The 13570-nt window shown below is 32.9% G+C and overlaps 2 protein-coding genes and 1 non-coding gene across 3 annotated transcripts; 2 read left to right on the top strand and 1 right to left on the bottom strand.

The window, feature by feature from the left end:
* Positions 1-2109: 2109 nt before the first annotated feature.
* Positions 2110-5287, bottom strand: LOC127264742 (glycerophosphodiester phosphodiesterase GDPDL7-like). Its single transcript, XM_051294246.1, has 8 exons — positions 5015-5287; positions 4626-4922; positions 4216-4331; positions 3608-4148; positions 3244-3519; positions 3027-3163; positions 2471-2939; positions 2110-2399 (listed from the first exon to the last, which is right to left on the bottom strand). Exons 1-8 carry the CDS (start codon positions 5127-5129, stop codon positions 2110-2112), a joined length of 2241 nt encoding a protein of 746 aa, XP_051150203.1. The 5' UTR covers positions 5130-5287.
* A 2469-nt stretch (positions 5288-7756) lies between these two features.
* On the top strand, positions 7757-7830 carry TRNAI-AAU (transfer RNA isoleucine (anticodon AAU)). Its single transcript has one exon. It is a non-coding gene; the product is annotated as a tRNA-Ile (tRNA).
* A 337-nt stretch (positions 7831-8167) lies between these two features.
* On the top strand, positions 8168-9215 carry LOC127265024 (temperature-induced lipocalin-1). Its single transcript, XM_051294673.1, has 2 exons — positions 8168-8676; positions 8765-9215. The coding sequence occupies exons 1-2, from the start codon at positions 8305-8307 to the stop codon at positions 8948-8950; spliced, it is 558 nt and encodes a 185-aa protein (XP_051150630.1). The 5' UTR covers positions 8168-8304; the 3' UTR covers positions 8951-9215.
* The last annotated feature ends 4355 nt before the right edge of the window (positions 9216-13570 follow it).

Here is a 13570-nt window from a genome sequence, read left to right as displayed (position 1 = left end):
GTATGATGAAATATAAATCAATATTTTGAATCAACAATTAATTTTATTATAATATAATAAAATAAAAAATATGTATTTGATTTAATATTTTAAGAAAAAAATAGATAAATAATAAAATTTTAAGAAAATTTCATAAACTATTCATCCTTAGGGTGTGTTTGTTTGGAGATTGGATTTTAAATACACTATTCTATCTTTTTTTTTCTTTTTTTCTCAAAAACATTAAATTAAACACCTATTTTTTATTTTTTATATTATATTAAAAATCAATTTTACATTCCCACATCATATCAACACCTATTTATATCACATCATATAATTATTCAAATTCAAAATTTTTGTTAAATCTAACAAATAATAATATAATATAATAATGAAATAAATAATTAATACTAAAAATTAAAACTATAATTAAAAAATAATATATATATATATATATAATTTGAAAATAAAAATTTATTAAAAAATTAGGATTAGTATCTTTGTTCCGAATATAAAATAGAAGAGAGTATCTCCATTAACGTAGCAGAGAAAGTGGCGTAAATAATAAAAAGTAGTGAAAATACCCAAAAGCGGATATCTCCATTGCGAATGGTCTTAGTAAATTTTACTTTAAATACAAAAATGTCAATCAAAGTAAAACATATAATATATATCATAAAATGGGATGGTGGAAAAAGCTTTGTTTACTGGAGTTTTTGGAGATTTTTTAAATTTTAAAAATTTGATAAGATTAAAATCAAAAAATAAAAACTTAATATTTGATTTGATATTTTATGAGAAAAAAAATATATTTTATATGATATTTTTTAAAAAATTAATAGTATCATATATGTGAAAATGTTTGGAGTAAACAAAGCTATTTTTAATAAAATATTTTGTAAATAAAAATAAAAGAATTTACCGCGAGGTTATTTACGTAAATGCACAGGCTACTGCGAGGGTAGTTAAGTAATTACGCACTACCCTGCATACATATACACGAACAAACAAGCTGCAGTGAACCTTGCGTCGGCTCGGAAGATCCAGAATGAGGGTTTCAGGGTAGATCTGGGAATTCTTCAGGGCGGTTACCCCTCCCAGAACACCCTATGATTTCTCAATCTTATCGTTCTAACAGCCCTTTCCACAGACAAGTGATCCTCGTAATGGTACCTTATCCGTCCTGTCTGTGCTATTTCTTGAAAGAAACCAATAATTAAAAAAAAAAAAAAAATCGAAACTGTTGCTGGGCTGCGCTGCGGCGGCTGTGGATGTGGTTGTGTTGTAGTGGTGGTGATGTTTGGGAGGGTTTGGATTATAAAGAGGCTGTGATGATATATATGTTGTCTTGATTCGTATTTTTCTGAGCCGACGAATTTGGTATAGAGAAAACGCGGAACGTATCTTGGCTTGGCATGTCCGCCCGGACGGCCGATCTCCGGCAACCGGCGGCGTGCAGCCATGGCGTCGCCGCCGTCTCTATTCTGCCTTCTACGGACAACAGATCTGAGCCTCCTTTTGCCCTGTAATTTTTTAAACCTAATTTTTTTAGTATTCTTAGGGGTGAGCATTCCGATTTTTTTGCTCGAATTTTGCCAAATTCAAACGGATTAGAAAATAACTGAAATCCGAAAATTCCCGAACTAAAAATTTCAAAATGAATCCAAAAATCCAAAATTTTCTACTTTTTTGTTATTTTTAAAAATTTTATATTTTATTTCATATTTTTATGATTATTTTATACTATTAAATATATATAATAAATAAAATAAGTATATTAAATATATAATTTTAGTTCTTATTTTAATTAAAATATTAAAAATATATAATAATAAAATGTATTAAAATATTATATTTCCGATTTTAAATTTGTCTACCCATTTGAAAATTTGAAATTTACAAAATATTCAATTTGAACAAATCAGAAAATCTAAAAAATTCAAATTAAATTTTAAATTTCGATTTTGTTGGGATCGAATTTTTCAATATTTTGCTCACTCCTAATTTTCTTTTTCTTTAAATTTTAAACTTATTATAAGAAACCAAACCAACACAAATTAACAGGTCAAAGAATGTACAAACATTTCTCAACAATGTATGAAAAACATGAATCTTTTAATTTCAATTTCACGTAAATAATGTAACAATTGCCAAAAGGTATGCCAACAAGAAGCCCGCAGGGTTAATCCTTAGTGTAGTAGAAGAATTTTGCTTAGGCCGCGGCGGCGCCGCCGCCGTCGAAGCTCCGGGACCACCCAATGGCGGTGTCGTATTCGCCGCTACCGCTGGCAACGGTGGATCGACCACCTCCTCCGTGCTGAGGAGGGGTGGAGCCGCCACCGGAGCTGCTGCGTATAGTAGGCCCGGCGAAACAGGTTTCGTAACGAATGCTGATCCATTTTTCGTACAAGAAGATCCTTGAAAAAAAAAAAAAATATATATTAAATCTAAACTCGAAAATTTAAAATATCTTAGCAGTTATACTTACTCGAGAACATTGATGCGGTGGCAGGGAAGTCCGTGACGACGCCATCGACGTGTAGTGAATGGAGCGTGGCGAGCTCGATGTTAGGGTCGGATAGGTAATCGAAGATCAAGTTTTGGAACTCGTTCTTTAGGATTCCGACGTAGACGGAGATGTGGGCGGCGTGGAGCGCTTCGACCGTGTTGGTGAAGTTGTAGGCGAAGTTGTCGGAGGCTATGATGATAGCGTCTCGGTGTACAAAGACGGCGTCGGCGTGTTTTTTGACCTCGCTCGCGACTTGTTCTGGGACGCCGCCCATCGTCGCGTTGATGTAAAGAACTCTTTGGTAGTTTGGCTTGTCTTTGAACCTTGAGAGCACCGATGTGTCGTCGGATTCGATTAGGACTCTTTGATTCCCGAGCGCTGCGTTTCGAAGTGCGGTTTCGACTGCACCAACCACGTCGAGACCCCTTTTTGCGAGGAACGGCGCGCTCTGAGGAAAATGGGGTGTCAGAAAGCTTTTAAGTGAGATTGTCATTTAACAGCTGAAATAGAATCATTGTAGGAAAGATCGATGTACCTCAATGTCGATTAGTACGCCAGAGACCACACGTGTTTTGGCAATCTCCAAGAACTCGGCGAGAGTCACGAGCTTTCCGGCGTTCTTGTTTGCGGGATTTCTCGCGAGTTCGCCATCGAAGGCATTCTCGAGTTGTGCTGATGAACAATACGACGATATGAGTGAGTTTTTCGTGAGTTTTGTGTAAATAAGCAAGTACGATCGCGGTTTCTTTTACGTTTCAAAGCTTGAATCTCGCTCCACGCCAGATCGAACGAGAAAACGCCGTCGGCAGCTTGAATTTCCGGATAGTTCGTCATGAGATCCATGTAAAGAATGGCGGCGGTCGAGGTTTTCATAAGGTCAGGTCTATCCGAGCAGAAGGGAGTCCCGTCTTTCGACATTTGAACAGCGCAATCGATCACGTCAGCGCCGTCATCGACAGCTTTCTGATAGGCGAGATCGGTCGATCCCGGATAATCGCCGCTAGCCCCGTTGTGCGATATAATCAAAGCTACGGCACAATGATAACGAACCGTCAAGTTCAATGTAATAAGTACATCTCATTCTTACAATATACGGTATAGTTTCGCCGGCGATACCTTCGATCTCCCGAGGAGCATTCTTGTCCGGATTCAGACAACCGATCGCCTCCGAAGCGGTCGACGGGAATGCAGACAACACCCCGTCGACCGAAAACAGAGGATTATCGACGAACTGTAGGTACTCCCTGGCGGGATCGTAGCTGTAATTATAACTCAACAAGTTATCGTTCGCGAAGCCGGAAGCGTAAACGGTCAACCCTAACCGGTGAGCTTCTTGCACGACGTTCGTCGACGGCATCAAAACCCGATCCTTACTAATCGGCCAAATGTACTCTTTGGGGACAACAATCCCGGATGCGAACAATTTGATCGTTGCAAGATCCTTGAGGATCGTACCATACGGCGTTTTCGTCGTTGGCTCGATTCTCATCTCGTCAAGGAACACGAAAATGATCTTTGTTTGCGCATTGCCCAATTTTGGCCGGATCGCCTTGAGGAAGCCGATCTCCGGAGATGAAATGAACTCGGGAAGTCCGTTGAGTTGCTCTAGGAGATACCTCTCCGGTACAACATTGTGTTGATTGTAAAACATGTCGATCTGCCGTCGAATTTTTATTAGGACAATGTTGTAACATGTTCGAATACGGCGAATTAAGACAATGTACCTCGACGTTCAACCATAGCCTCGTCGGTTGCTTGTTGACGTCTTCCTTTATATCGAATGGTCCCGTGATCGGCTCGCCGTCGAACACAGCCATTCTCGTGAAGATGTTTTGTCGCACTGTTTCGGAAACAACAACGTTTCGTTGTTATAGATAGCAAATTAAGACGATGAGTAAGACTCTCAATACTGTTAAAATCGGAAACTAAGGTTAAGAGTCGGGAAAGGATTTTGGACGATTCGATAATTTAGATAAAGTTTAATTAGTAAGTAATTAAAAAATGTATTAGTAAAAATAATTATTATATAGTAAACGTAACTGTAGATTAAAATAATTAAATAATTTAATTAAAATATTAACATATTTAATATTTTTTGTTACGATATTTTTTTGAGTTTTTGCGACTTACTTACATGTGACATTGTCGAAAATAAATTGAGCAGGGTAGTCGAGTCCGAACCATCCATCAATAATTTGTCCATATACATCGTATGTCTTCCGTCCACGAGGATCTAATTCTTCGATATTCGTCGCATTGCCGAGATTTATATCGGCAATGCAAAAGCCATCGTTATCCTTAGTGAAATGGAGGTTGCAATACAATACTGTCCCCGGAATGCCGCTGTCAATGGCGAACTGATAAGCCGACCGGCTCGAGTCGGGGAAAAATCCGGAGTAGCCGCCTTTCGCCACAACCTCCGGCGGATTACCTGCAGAAAAAAGGATCTCAAAATTGTTCGATGAGCTTTGAATTTGTCGATTTGTCCAAATTCATGAAAACAAAATTTCAAAATGAGAATACCTGTAAGAGTCATCCATTTTTTCGGCGGAGGCGGCAGCTGGCCGGCGGCGGCGGCGACTGTGGCGGCGTGAATGAAATGAAGGAGAAGGATGGAGAAGAGTATATATTCAATCATGTCTTTTCAGATAAGGAAATAGATGGAAATTGGCACGAATTCTGTGTCGTTTGTAATTGGAAATTGGAGACCAGAGGGGAATCTGGTGAAGGAAGGAGGAAGGGAGGAGAGAAGAAGAAAAGAAGGAAATCGAAGGAGAAAGCCATGGCGAGAATAGCACCCACAGATCCATGGCGGATAAACAGGTTCTCCATGTTTGTATTCAGACACGTGCCTTTCTCTCTTTTTATTTATTTTTATCACTAATTATGGGGAGAGACAGAAACTATGAAAATAATTAATAAAATTTAATATATTGATAATGAAAAAAAAAAAAGAAGTAAAGTACGTATATATAATGAGTATATTATTTTGTAAAGAAAAAAAGATATATAATGTATTTATTTATAATTAACATAAATTAATTTTATAAAAAAATAATAAATTTTAAACTTAGATAAAAAATGTATTTATCGTAATTTAATTTAATTAATTTATATTTATTATGTATATTAAGCTTGATAAATTTATTTTTAAAAATAAAATATATCAATTGTGTTGGGAAAGTGGTTTACCGAACAAACACATTCGAACACTTTAAAGGCCAACTTCCTAAACGTGGACGGTTCACAGTTATAATAACAACGAAAAACATGTAGAACATAAAACAACAATGACACAAGGTGTTTGTTGACCCGGTTCGATTATCAACAAATTTATATCCGAGATACCAATCCAGGAGGAATTCCACTGACCAGTACTGATTATGGACACAAACAACCACGATTCATTTAACTCTAATGCTAGTCATGGCTAATCCAATAAAATACTTTGCTACAACCTCGTACTAACAACGACAGCATAACATAGAAATCCAGAGCTTGATCATTCCCTCCGGTTGGAACTCCATTAATTCCGAACACCTTAGACCTCTCCAATTGATATAAGTGTAGAACACACATTTAGAATGTTGAAAAGTTTGAACTGGATGAGTGGTGAGAGCTTCTCTCAATAATCTTTTGTCTAAAATTTGCACACCAACTCACTCACACCACATTTTGTCTTCTTTGATTTTATATACAATTCATCCTTGGTAAGAGCACCCTTCTCGTTAATTTCCCTTAGCATAGAAATTGATGGAATGTTTTCCAATGTTCCTGCACGAGTTTGACCATCCTCCAAATATCAAGTTTGTCTCTTGTGGGCATTTAATGGATTTGATAAAAAGATAAAGCCAAGTCCACAATTTCAGTCTGCAACACAATTGCTGTGACAGTCTTCCTGCAGCCTACAAATACTAAAAATGAAAAGGTTGTTGCAAGGGACATGGAAAGCAATTTTGTCCATTGCCAAAAATAAAAAGGACATTCACAAATTGTTATAAAACAAATTAAAAAATGTCAACGATTATTGTATATATCATAATAATATTTTATTAAAATTGGTAAAAAGTTGCATAACGAAAAATAAAATATAAAAATAAGGTTAAATTGCACAAAATTTATATGTGATTGCACAAAATTGCGCAAAATCCCCGTACTTTTAAAATCGCGTCAAACTTCCTCGTGATTTAATAAAATCTGCGTCTAACTCCTTCGATCGTTTTTATTTAACAGCGTTTGATTTACAAACGCTAAAACAACAAATGAATTTCAAAATACTCATTTTAAAATTCTAAAATTATAAATATATTTATTTATCTTATATTGAGTCTTAATGAACGGTAAAAAAAATTCTTAGTTAAATAATAAAAATAATGAATATATTTGCAATTTCAAATGTTTAGAAATGAAGATTCTGAAACTTTTTTGCATTTTCGACGCGTAAGTCAAACAACGTTAAATAAAGACGCCCTAGGGATTAAATATAGAGTTTATAAAATTACAAGAGAATTTTATGCAATTTTAAAAGTACGAGAAATTTCGTACAATTCTATCAAACTACATGTAAATTTTATACAATTTAACCTAAAAATAACGGACCGTTGTTTCCAATTTGATTATATAAATAGTCACATATATTCAGCTTATGTTGTTTAATATGTAGAAGTAAAAAGAGACTTAGGATGTGTTTGTTTTTGTTTTATTATTATTATTATTGTTATTATGTGAATTATATAAAATTATATAGATAATATAAACATAATGAATATATAATATACTAATTTCTAAAAAACTATATTAATTTTATATTTTGAAAAAGAAACAAAGCCAAAGCTTATCAATATCTAACAAAAGTATTACATTCAAAATCAATTTATCATTTAAATTATAACAATACAAATACTATTTATTCATAGGATCACATTCGACACCAAAATTTTCTAATTAATGTAAACATAATTAATTAAAATAACTTATTAATTAATAAAACAAAATAAGGTTACAAATATCGCCAACAATGGTAATTTTTTTTTAAAAGAATGGCTTTATTTTTTTATAATTTTAAATTCAAAATCTCAGTATTATTGATTTCACAAATTTAATAAAAATATACTATTTTTTTTTTACAAGATATTATATTAAAATAAATTTTAACAGAAACTCAATTTAATATCATATTTCAAATCAAAATTGAATAAGAACTTTTCTAAAACTAAAATAAAGATCTTATAATAAATCAAATAAAAATGTTAAAATTAATAAATTGGCCTATTAGCTCAGTTGGTTAGAGCGTCGTGCTAATAACGCGAAGGTCGCAGGTTCGAGACCTGCATGGGCCAAATATATTTTTGTTACATTTCTTAATATTTAAAATTTCCGTCATTTATCCATTTACCTTCCCCAAGACTCCACAAGCATCCGACGCATTCGAGAACCTTCGGAAATCATACATGCTATAATTGAGTTACTCTGATGCAGGTCCTGGACTTCCTACGCCTGACGAATCGACACCGCTGCTTTTCATCATCATCGTCCAGCGGGTTTCAAATCCCTGGACTCCCTAAAATAAGCCCTAATCTGCTCAAAACCATATGGGCAGAACTATGGCTGTTAATCGTCCACGTATCCCTTCCATCTCCATGGCCGACGACTGCAATGTCGCACATCTATCTAGTCGAATTTCGAGTCATGGAGTAGCGCCCAAGGTTTGCCAATCAAATTCCCCCACCGATTATAAACGCCACACCTTTCTATAAAATCACTCCAAACCTTCCAATCAAAAACCCTAAGTTTCAAATTCTTAATTCCCAAAAATGTCGAAGGAAATGGAAACGGTGAAGGGTTTGGACATCAATAGGTACATGGGGAGATGGTACGAAATAGCGTCGTTCCCGTCGCGTTTCCAGCCGAGTGATGGAAAGGACACGAGGGCGACCTACACCCTCCAACCCGACGGCGCCACCGTCACTGTCCTGAACGAGACGTGGAGCGGCGGAAAGAGGAGTTACATCGAGGGGACAGCTTACAAGGCTAACCCTAGCAGCGATGAAGCCAAGCTCAAAGTGAAATTCTATCTTCCCCCATTTTTGCCCATAATTCCAATCGTCGGAGACTACTGGGTTCTCTACATCGACGACGATTATCAATACGCAGTCATTGGGCAGCCCTCGAGGAAGTATCTATGGGTTGGTGTTCTTCAATCTCTGAACCCTAATTCCTTTTCTAGACATTGTTATGGTGTTTGAAAATTGAAATTGTGTTGTTGGCTTCCAGATTCTGTCGAGGAAGTCTCATATAGAGGATGAGATTTACAACCAGCTTGTGGGTAAGGCTGAAGAAAATGGGTATGACGTGAGCAAATTGCGCAAGACGCCGCAGTCGGAGACGCCGCCGGACGGCGACAGTGCGCCGGCGGACACCAAGGGAATCTGGTGGATCAAATCCATATTCGGAAAATAGGTAGCAACTTTGTTGTGATATGAATCAGTCAGTACATAGTTAGTTATATGAACTTAATTTATGCTCTTGAATGTGGATCTTCTGTTTGGTATTTGGTTGTTTTATGGAGTTCTTGTTGATGGTATCAAAGTTTTTACACTTATGGATTGTGGGTTGATGCTGTTCTTACTTGTTATACAAATATATATACACGTGTTCTTCAATGATCTGTACAGTGTTTTGCTTCCAAATTGAAATGGAGTTGAGCTTTCTTTTGCCATTTTTACATGATTTGATCAGCTTGAATTGGGAGTTATTGGTGGATGAAATAAGGTCAAGTTTGTGTGTTTATTGGATGTTGTTGGTGTTCACTTTCATTACATAAGACCATATCTATCTGTCTATTTGCACAGATTGCTTTTAGTTTTAAGATATTGGTATGAGAACAGGTTCTTTATGGGGTAGACACAATTAATTAAGAACATAGTGTACCAAATTTGGAAACAATTAATTAAAAGCTGTGTCAACCTGGCTACCTAACTTAACATTTTTTTGGCCCAAGTCCTCCAAGAGTGAAAAAGACTGGAAATTTTTGGTGTGGAAGTTCAATGAATGTGTCATTTAATCGTTGTACCAACTTGATCAATTTTAACCTTGTTAGTCTCTTCAAATAGTTTCAGCATAATAAAGCAATCTGAAAGCCAAGAGTCCTATCTTATAAATGTATTACTCTCTTCCGTTTCAAGAGATATATCTAGAATTTAGGTGGGAGGATTAAATATAATAATTTGAATATTAAATAATGTAATTAAAGAGATAAATAATTATTTATTTTTTTATTTAAGTGATATAATAAGATAGAGTAAAATATATATTAATATATATAAATTATTACATTGAGTATGGACAAACAACAAACAAGGTTACATAATGTTCAATGTTTTTTTTTTCTAAAAAATTTAATTATTATATATAAATTAAATAATTATATATATAATAATATATTTTTAATTTATTTAAAATTAAATAAGTTTTAGTATTAGTATAAAATAACAAAAATGGGTACTATTAAAATTGAATAAATTGAATGCATTTAAATGTACAAAAGAGAAACATTAATAGACAATTTATATTATAATTTAACAGTTAACAATTACCTTAGGCAATAATTTAGTTGAATTTGACTGATTTAATTTATTTCCAGCTGGGTTGGGATTATGATATAAAAATAAAATGAAAAATTGTTAATTGGGCATGAAATGATTTGAGTTGGGCTCGACATGTATATATTCATCAATTCCACAGGCAAATAATTTGTTCATTCTATGATTTTATAGTTCAAGCCCATTTGCAAAATAAAATACTGGCCTCTTCCTTAACAATATATTTATTTTTTTATTTTGGTTCGTTCCATAATAAAATATTTATTTATTTTTAGTAAAACCTAACCTTACAAATATTCTTTCAATTTATAATATATTACACAAATGTTATTATTTTTATATCATATAATACTAATAGAGTTAATTTAGTTTTTTTATTTTTATTTATACTTTATTCCAATATAATATTAATATTTTTAAAACTCCATACAAAAAGCAAATGAATATATAGATATGAGACGGAGGGAGTAAGTCGTTTGTAATGAAAAGAAAATTCATTAGTAAGTAAGTTATATAAATTGGAATTTATTTGTCATAAAATAATTTCTCAGTCGATTTATTGAATTCGCCAAGTAATATGTAAATGTCATTAAATCAAATATCAGTGTTTTTTAGGTGTCACATAAGTGCTGATCCAACCAAATTCCTATGATGTTATTTGATCAGATTAATATGTGATATAAATATATACAATATATATATTTACATAGTGCTGTGTTATTAAATATTATATATTAGAGCATACAGTGTATCATAACTATATACGGTATATGTTGATCCTTTCAAAACACCGTTCTTCCACAGCTATTTCTATGTTACCAATTAAAAAATATATAACTTAATAAAAATTAATATTTGTAGTATATAATTTTGATAAAACTTTCAAATTTTATTTTTTGTAAAATTTTTTTTTAAATTATTTAATATATAAAATGATAAAGAAAGAAAAAAGAAAAGAAAAAGCATATTAAAATAACAATATTTACCAAAAAAAAAAAAGAAACATTTCAAATTAAAAATAAGATATGATAGTTAATTATATATATTAATTTTTATACAATAAATATCTATTATTAATAAAAATTTAATAAATGAAATATATTAGAAAAATATTTAGAGTCCCAATAATTTTGTTAACAACATAAATATGTCATCCATAAAAAAAGTGCATTAAGAAAGATTCAAAGGAATATGAAATACTAGTAATATATTTGTTACCAAGAAAATTTTATTATTGTCTAAATATTTTTAGCAATTTTAACAACATGAGTCGAATAAATGTTGCTACATAATATTTATCTTTATATATTATTGACTAAATATTTTCCATGTGCTTTTGTATCTATATGTATAATCTACTTTATTTTACTTATATGTGCTTAATGAATGTTAATTGTGTTACATATAAATATTATTGATGTTTTTGTATAGTATTATCTAAATATTCTAAGTTATTTACCAATGAGAATGAGTGCTGATTGAATGTTTTTTTTGAGGAAAAAGAGAAACAATGAAAAAACAAAACAAATGATAAAGAAAAACACAAGATCTAAACAACCGTGAAAATCAAGATAGAGCCGTCATCTAAATGGTTCAATCGGCTTGAAGAAGCGCTAAGGCATCATCCGGGAGTATGCCCAAGCAGTAAATATTTCATCGCCCATTGATCCAAGACGGACTAGAAGGTCAGCTATTTGGTTTCCTTCACGATGAATATGCCGCATTCGAATCATATGGTATTGCCGCAACAAACTTTGAATTGAAATAAGGATAGACGCTATGGGTGAGTATCCACGATATCATTTTGGAGTAGCCTAATGGCCGTGGCCGAGTCCGAGTAGCAAAGCAGAGGCAGAGCATGATGGTTGACAGCAAGATGAATAGCATGGTATATAGCCATCAACTCCATTTTCAGAATTTGTGATCTACCTGCGAAATCAGAAACTCCTGCTATCCAAACACCTGTATGGGTTCTCAGAATTGCGCCGAAGCCTGCTCTACACTCCGATCCTCGCAAGCTACCGTCAGCATGTGCGACAAATATTTCGCATCTTTCGGGGTGCCATAAAGCAGATCTTGGTACATAGGGCTTTTCCGGAGACTTTTGAAAAAAGCTTCTTGAACAAGTTCACATGAAGGTAGCTTTTAGTAAACGTCTCCATTGGTCGAGGAGGAATTTTACGGAAAACATAATCATTTCCGACTCTCCAAATAAACCACATCACTGTTGGACTAGTAATTTTATCGGTCTTGATCCAAAATCCCTTAGTTTAGAAGGATTAGATAGGTCTTCCCGCGGTTGCTTGCGCACAGAACCCAAAATGCGTCCAAACAGTCTTATTCCAAGTGCATTGAAAAAGACAATGATAGTTAATTTCAGGACTGGTATTGCAAATCGGACAAGTAGGTGAGCTTCTCATCTTGCGCCGGTGCAACATATAGCAGGTTGGGAGGGCGTTGTAACAACAAAGTCAGGGTTCCTGGGAGTGCTGCTCAGTTGTTGTCAATCACTTGTATCCTTATAGAGCTGAGCAGCTACCATCAATAGAATATTTCCAATTAGCAATGTATTATTTGGATATATTTGCATATAAATATTTTAAATTATTTTATCAATGTATACTGAATAAATATTGTGAGCTGAGAAACTAATCCAATAATTAATCAATACTATTCTAGTTAATTTTAATCCCATTATCAATCCAATGTCACATGGCCAGGGTGTTGTCCTTTAATTAAGTCTTCAAAATTAAAGGTCTGGTTGGTTTAGGTGTCATGTCTATATTAAATTTATTCAATGTCTTATTTCTAATAAAAATATTTTTTCTTTTGTAAAATGTTGTGTAAATCAAAATTCAAATTCAAAACTTTTGAAGGTTTGAAAGTTTTAAAATAATAAAAATTAAGTATTTAGTTTTATGTTTTATAAAAATTAATAAATAAATAATGTGATATGCATATATATATATATATTCTTTCAAAAATTAAAATTAATGAATAGTATTAAAACATAATATTCAATATTTATAAATGTAATATGACTAGTTTATATTCAACCTTTTACTATTATTAAAATATCTCAAAAATTCAAAACACTTCAAAAACATACTCTCTCCGTCTCATATTTATATATCTATTTGTTTTTTTCACTGAGTTTTAAAAATATTAGTATTATATTAAGATAATGTAGAAATAAATGTTAAAAAAGACTAAATTAACCTATTAGTATTGTATAATATAAAGATAATGACATTTGTGTAATATATTGTAAATTGGAAGGATATTTGTAATGTTAGGTAGATAGTACAATTACTAAAAAAAAGAAAATAGATAATTTGTTATGGGACAGACCAAAATGGAAAAATGGATAAATTGTTAAGGGACAGAGGGAGTATATAATTGTGAGATTTTCATCATAATTTTACTATTTTTTTTCCCCAAAAATATCAAATTAAACACTAATTTTTTATTTATTATA

Source organism: Andrographis paniculata, unplaced genomic scaffold, assembly GCF_009805555.1.
Source record: "Andrographis paniculata isolate CXL003 unplaced genomic scaffold, ASM980555v1 Contig71END, whole genome shotgun sequence".
NCBI lineage: Eukaryota > Viridiplantae > Streptophyta > Magnoliopsida > Lamiales > Acanthaceae > Andrographis > Andrographis paniculata.
Note: the sequence above shows the minus strand (reverse complement) of the source record. Positions and strands in the feature narration are given on the sequence as shown.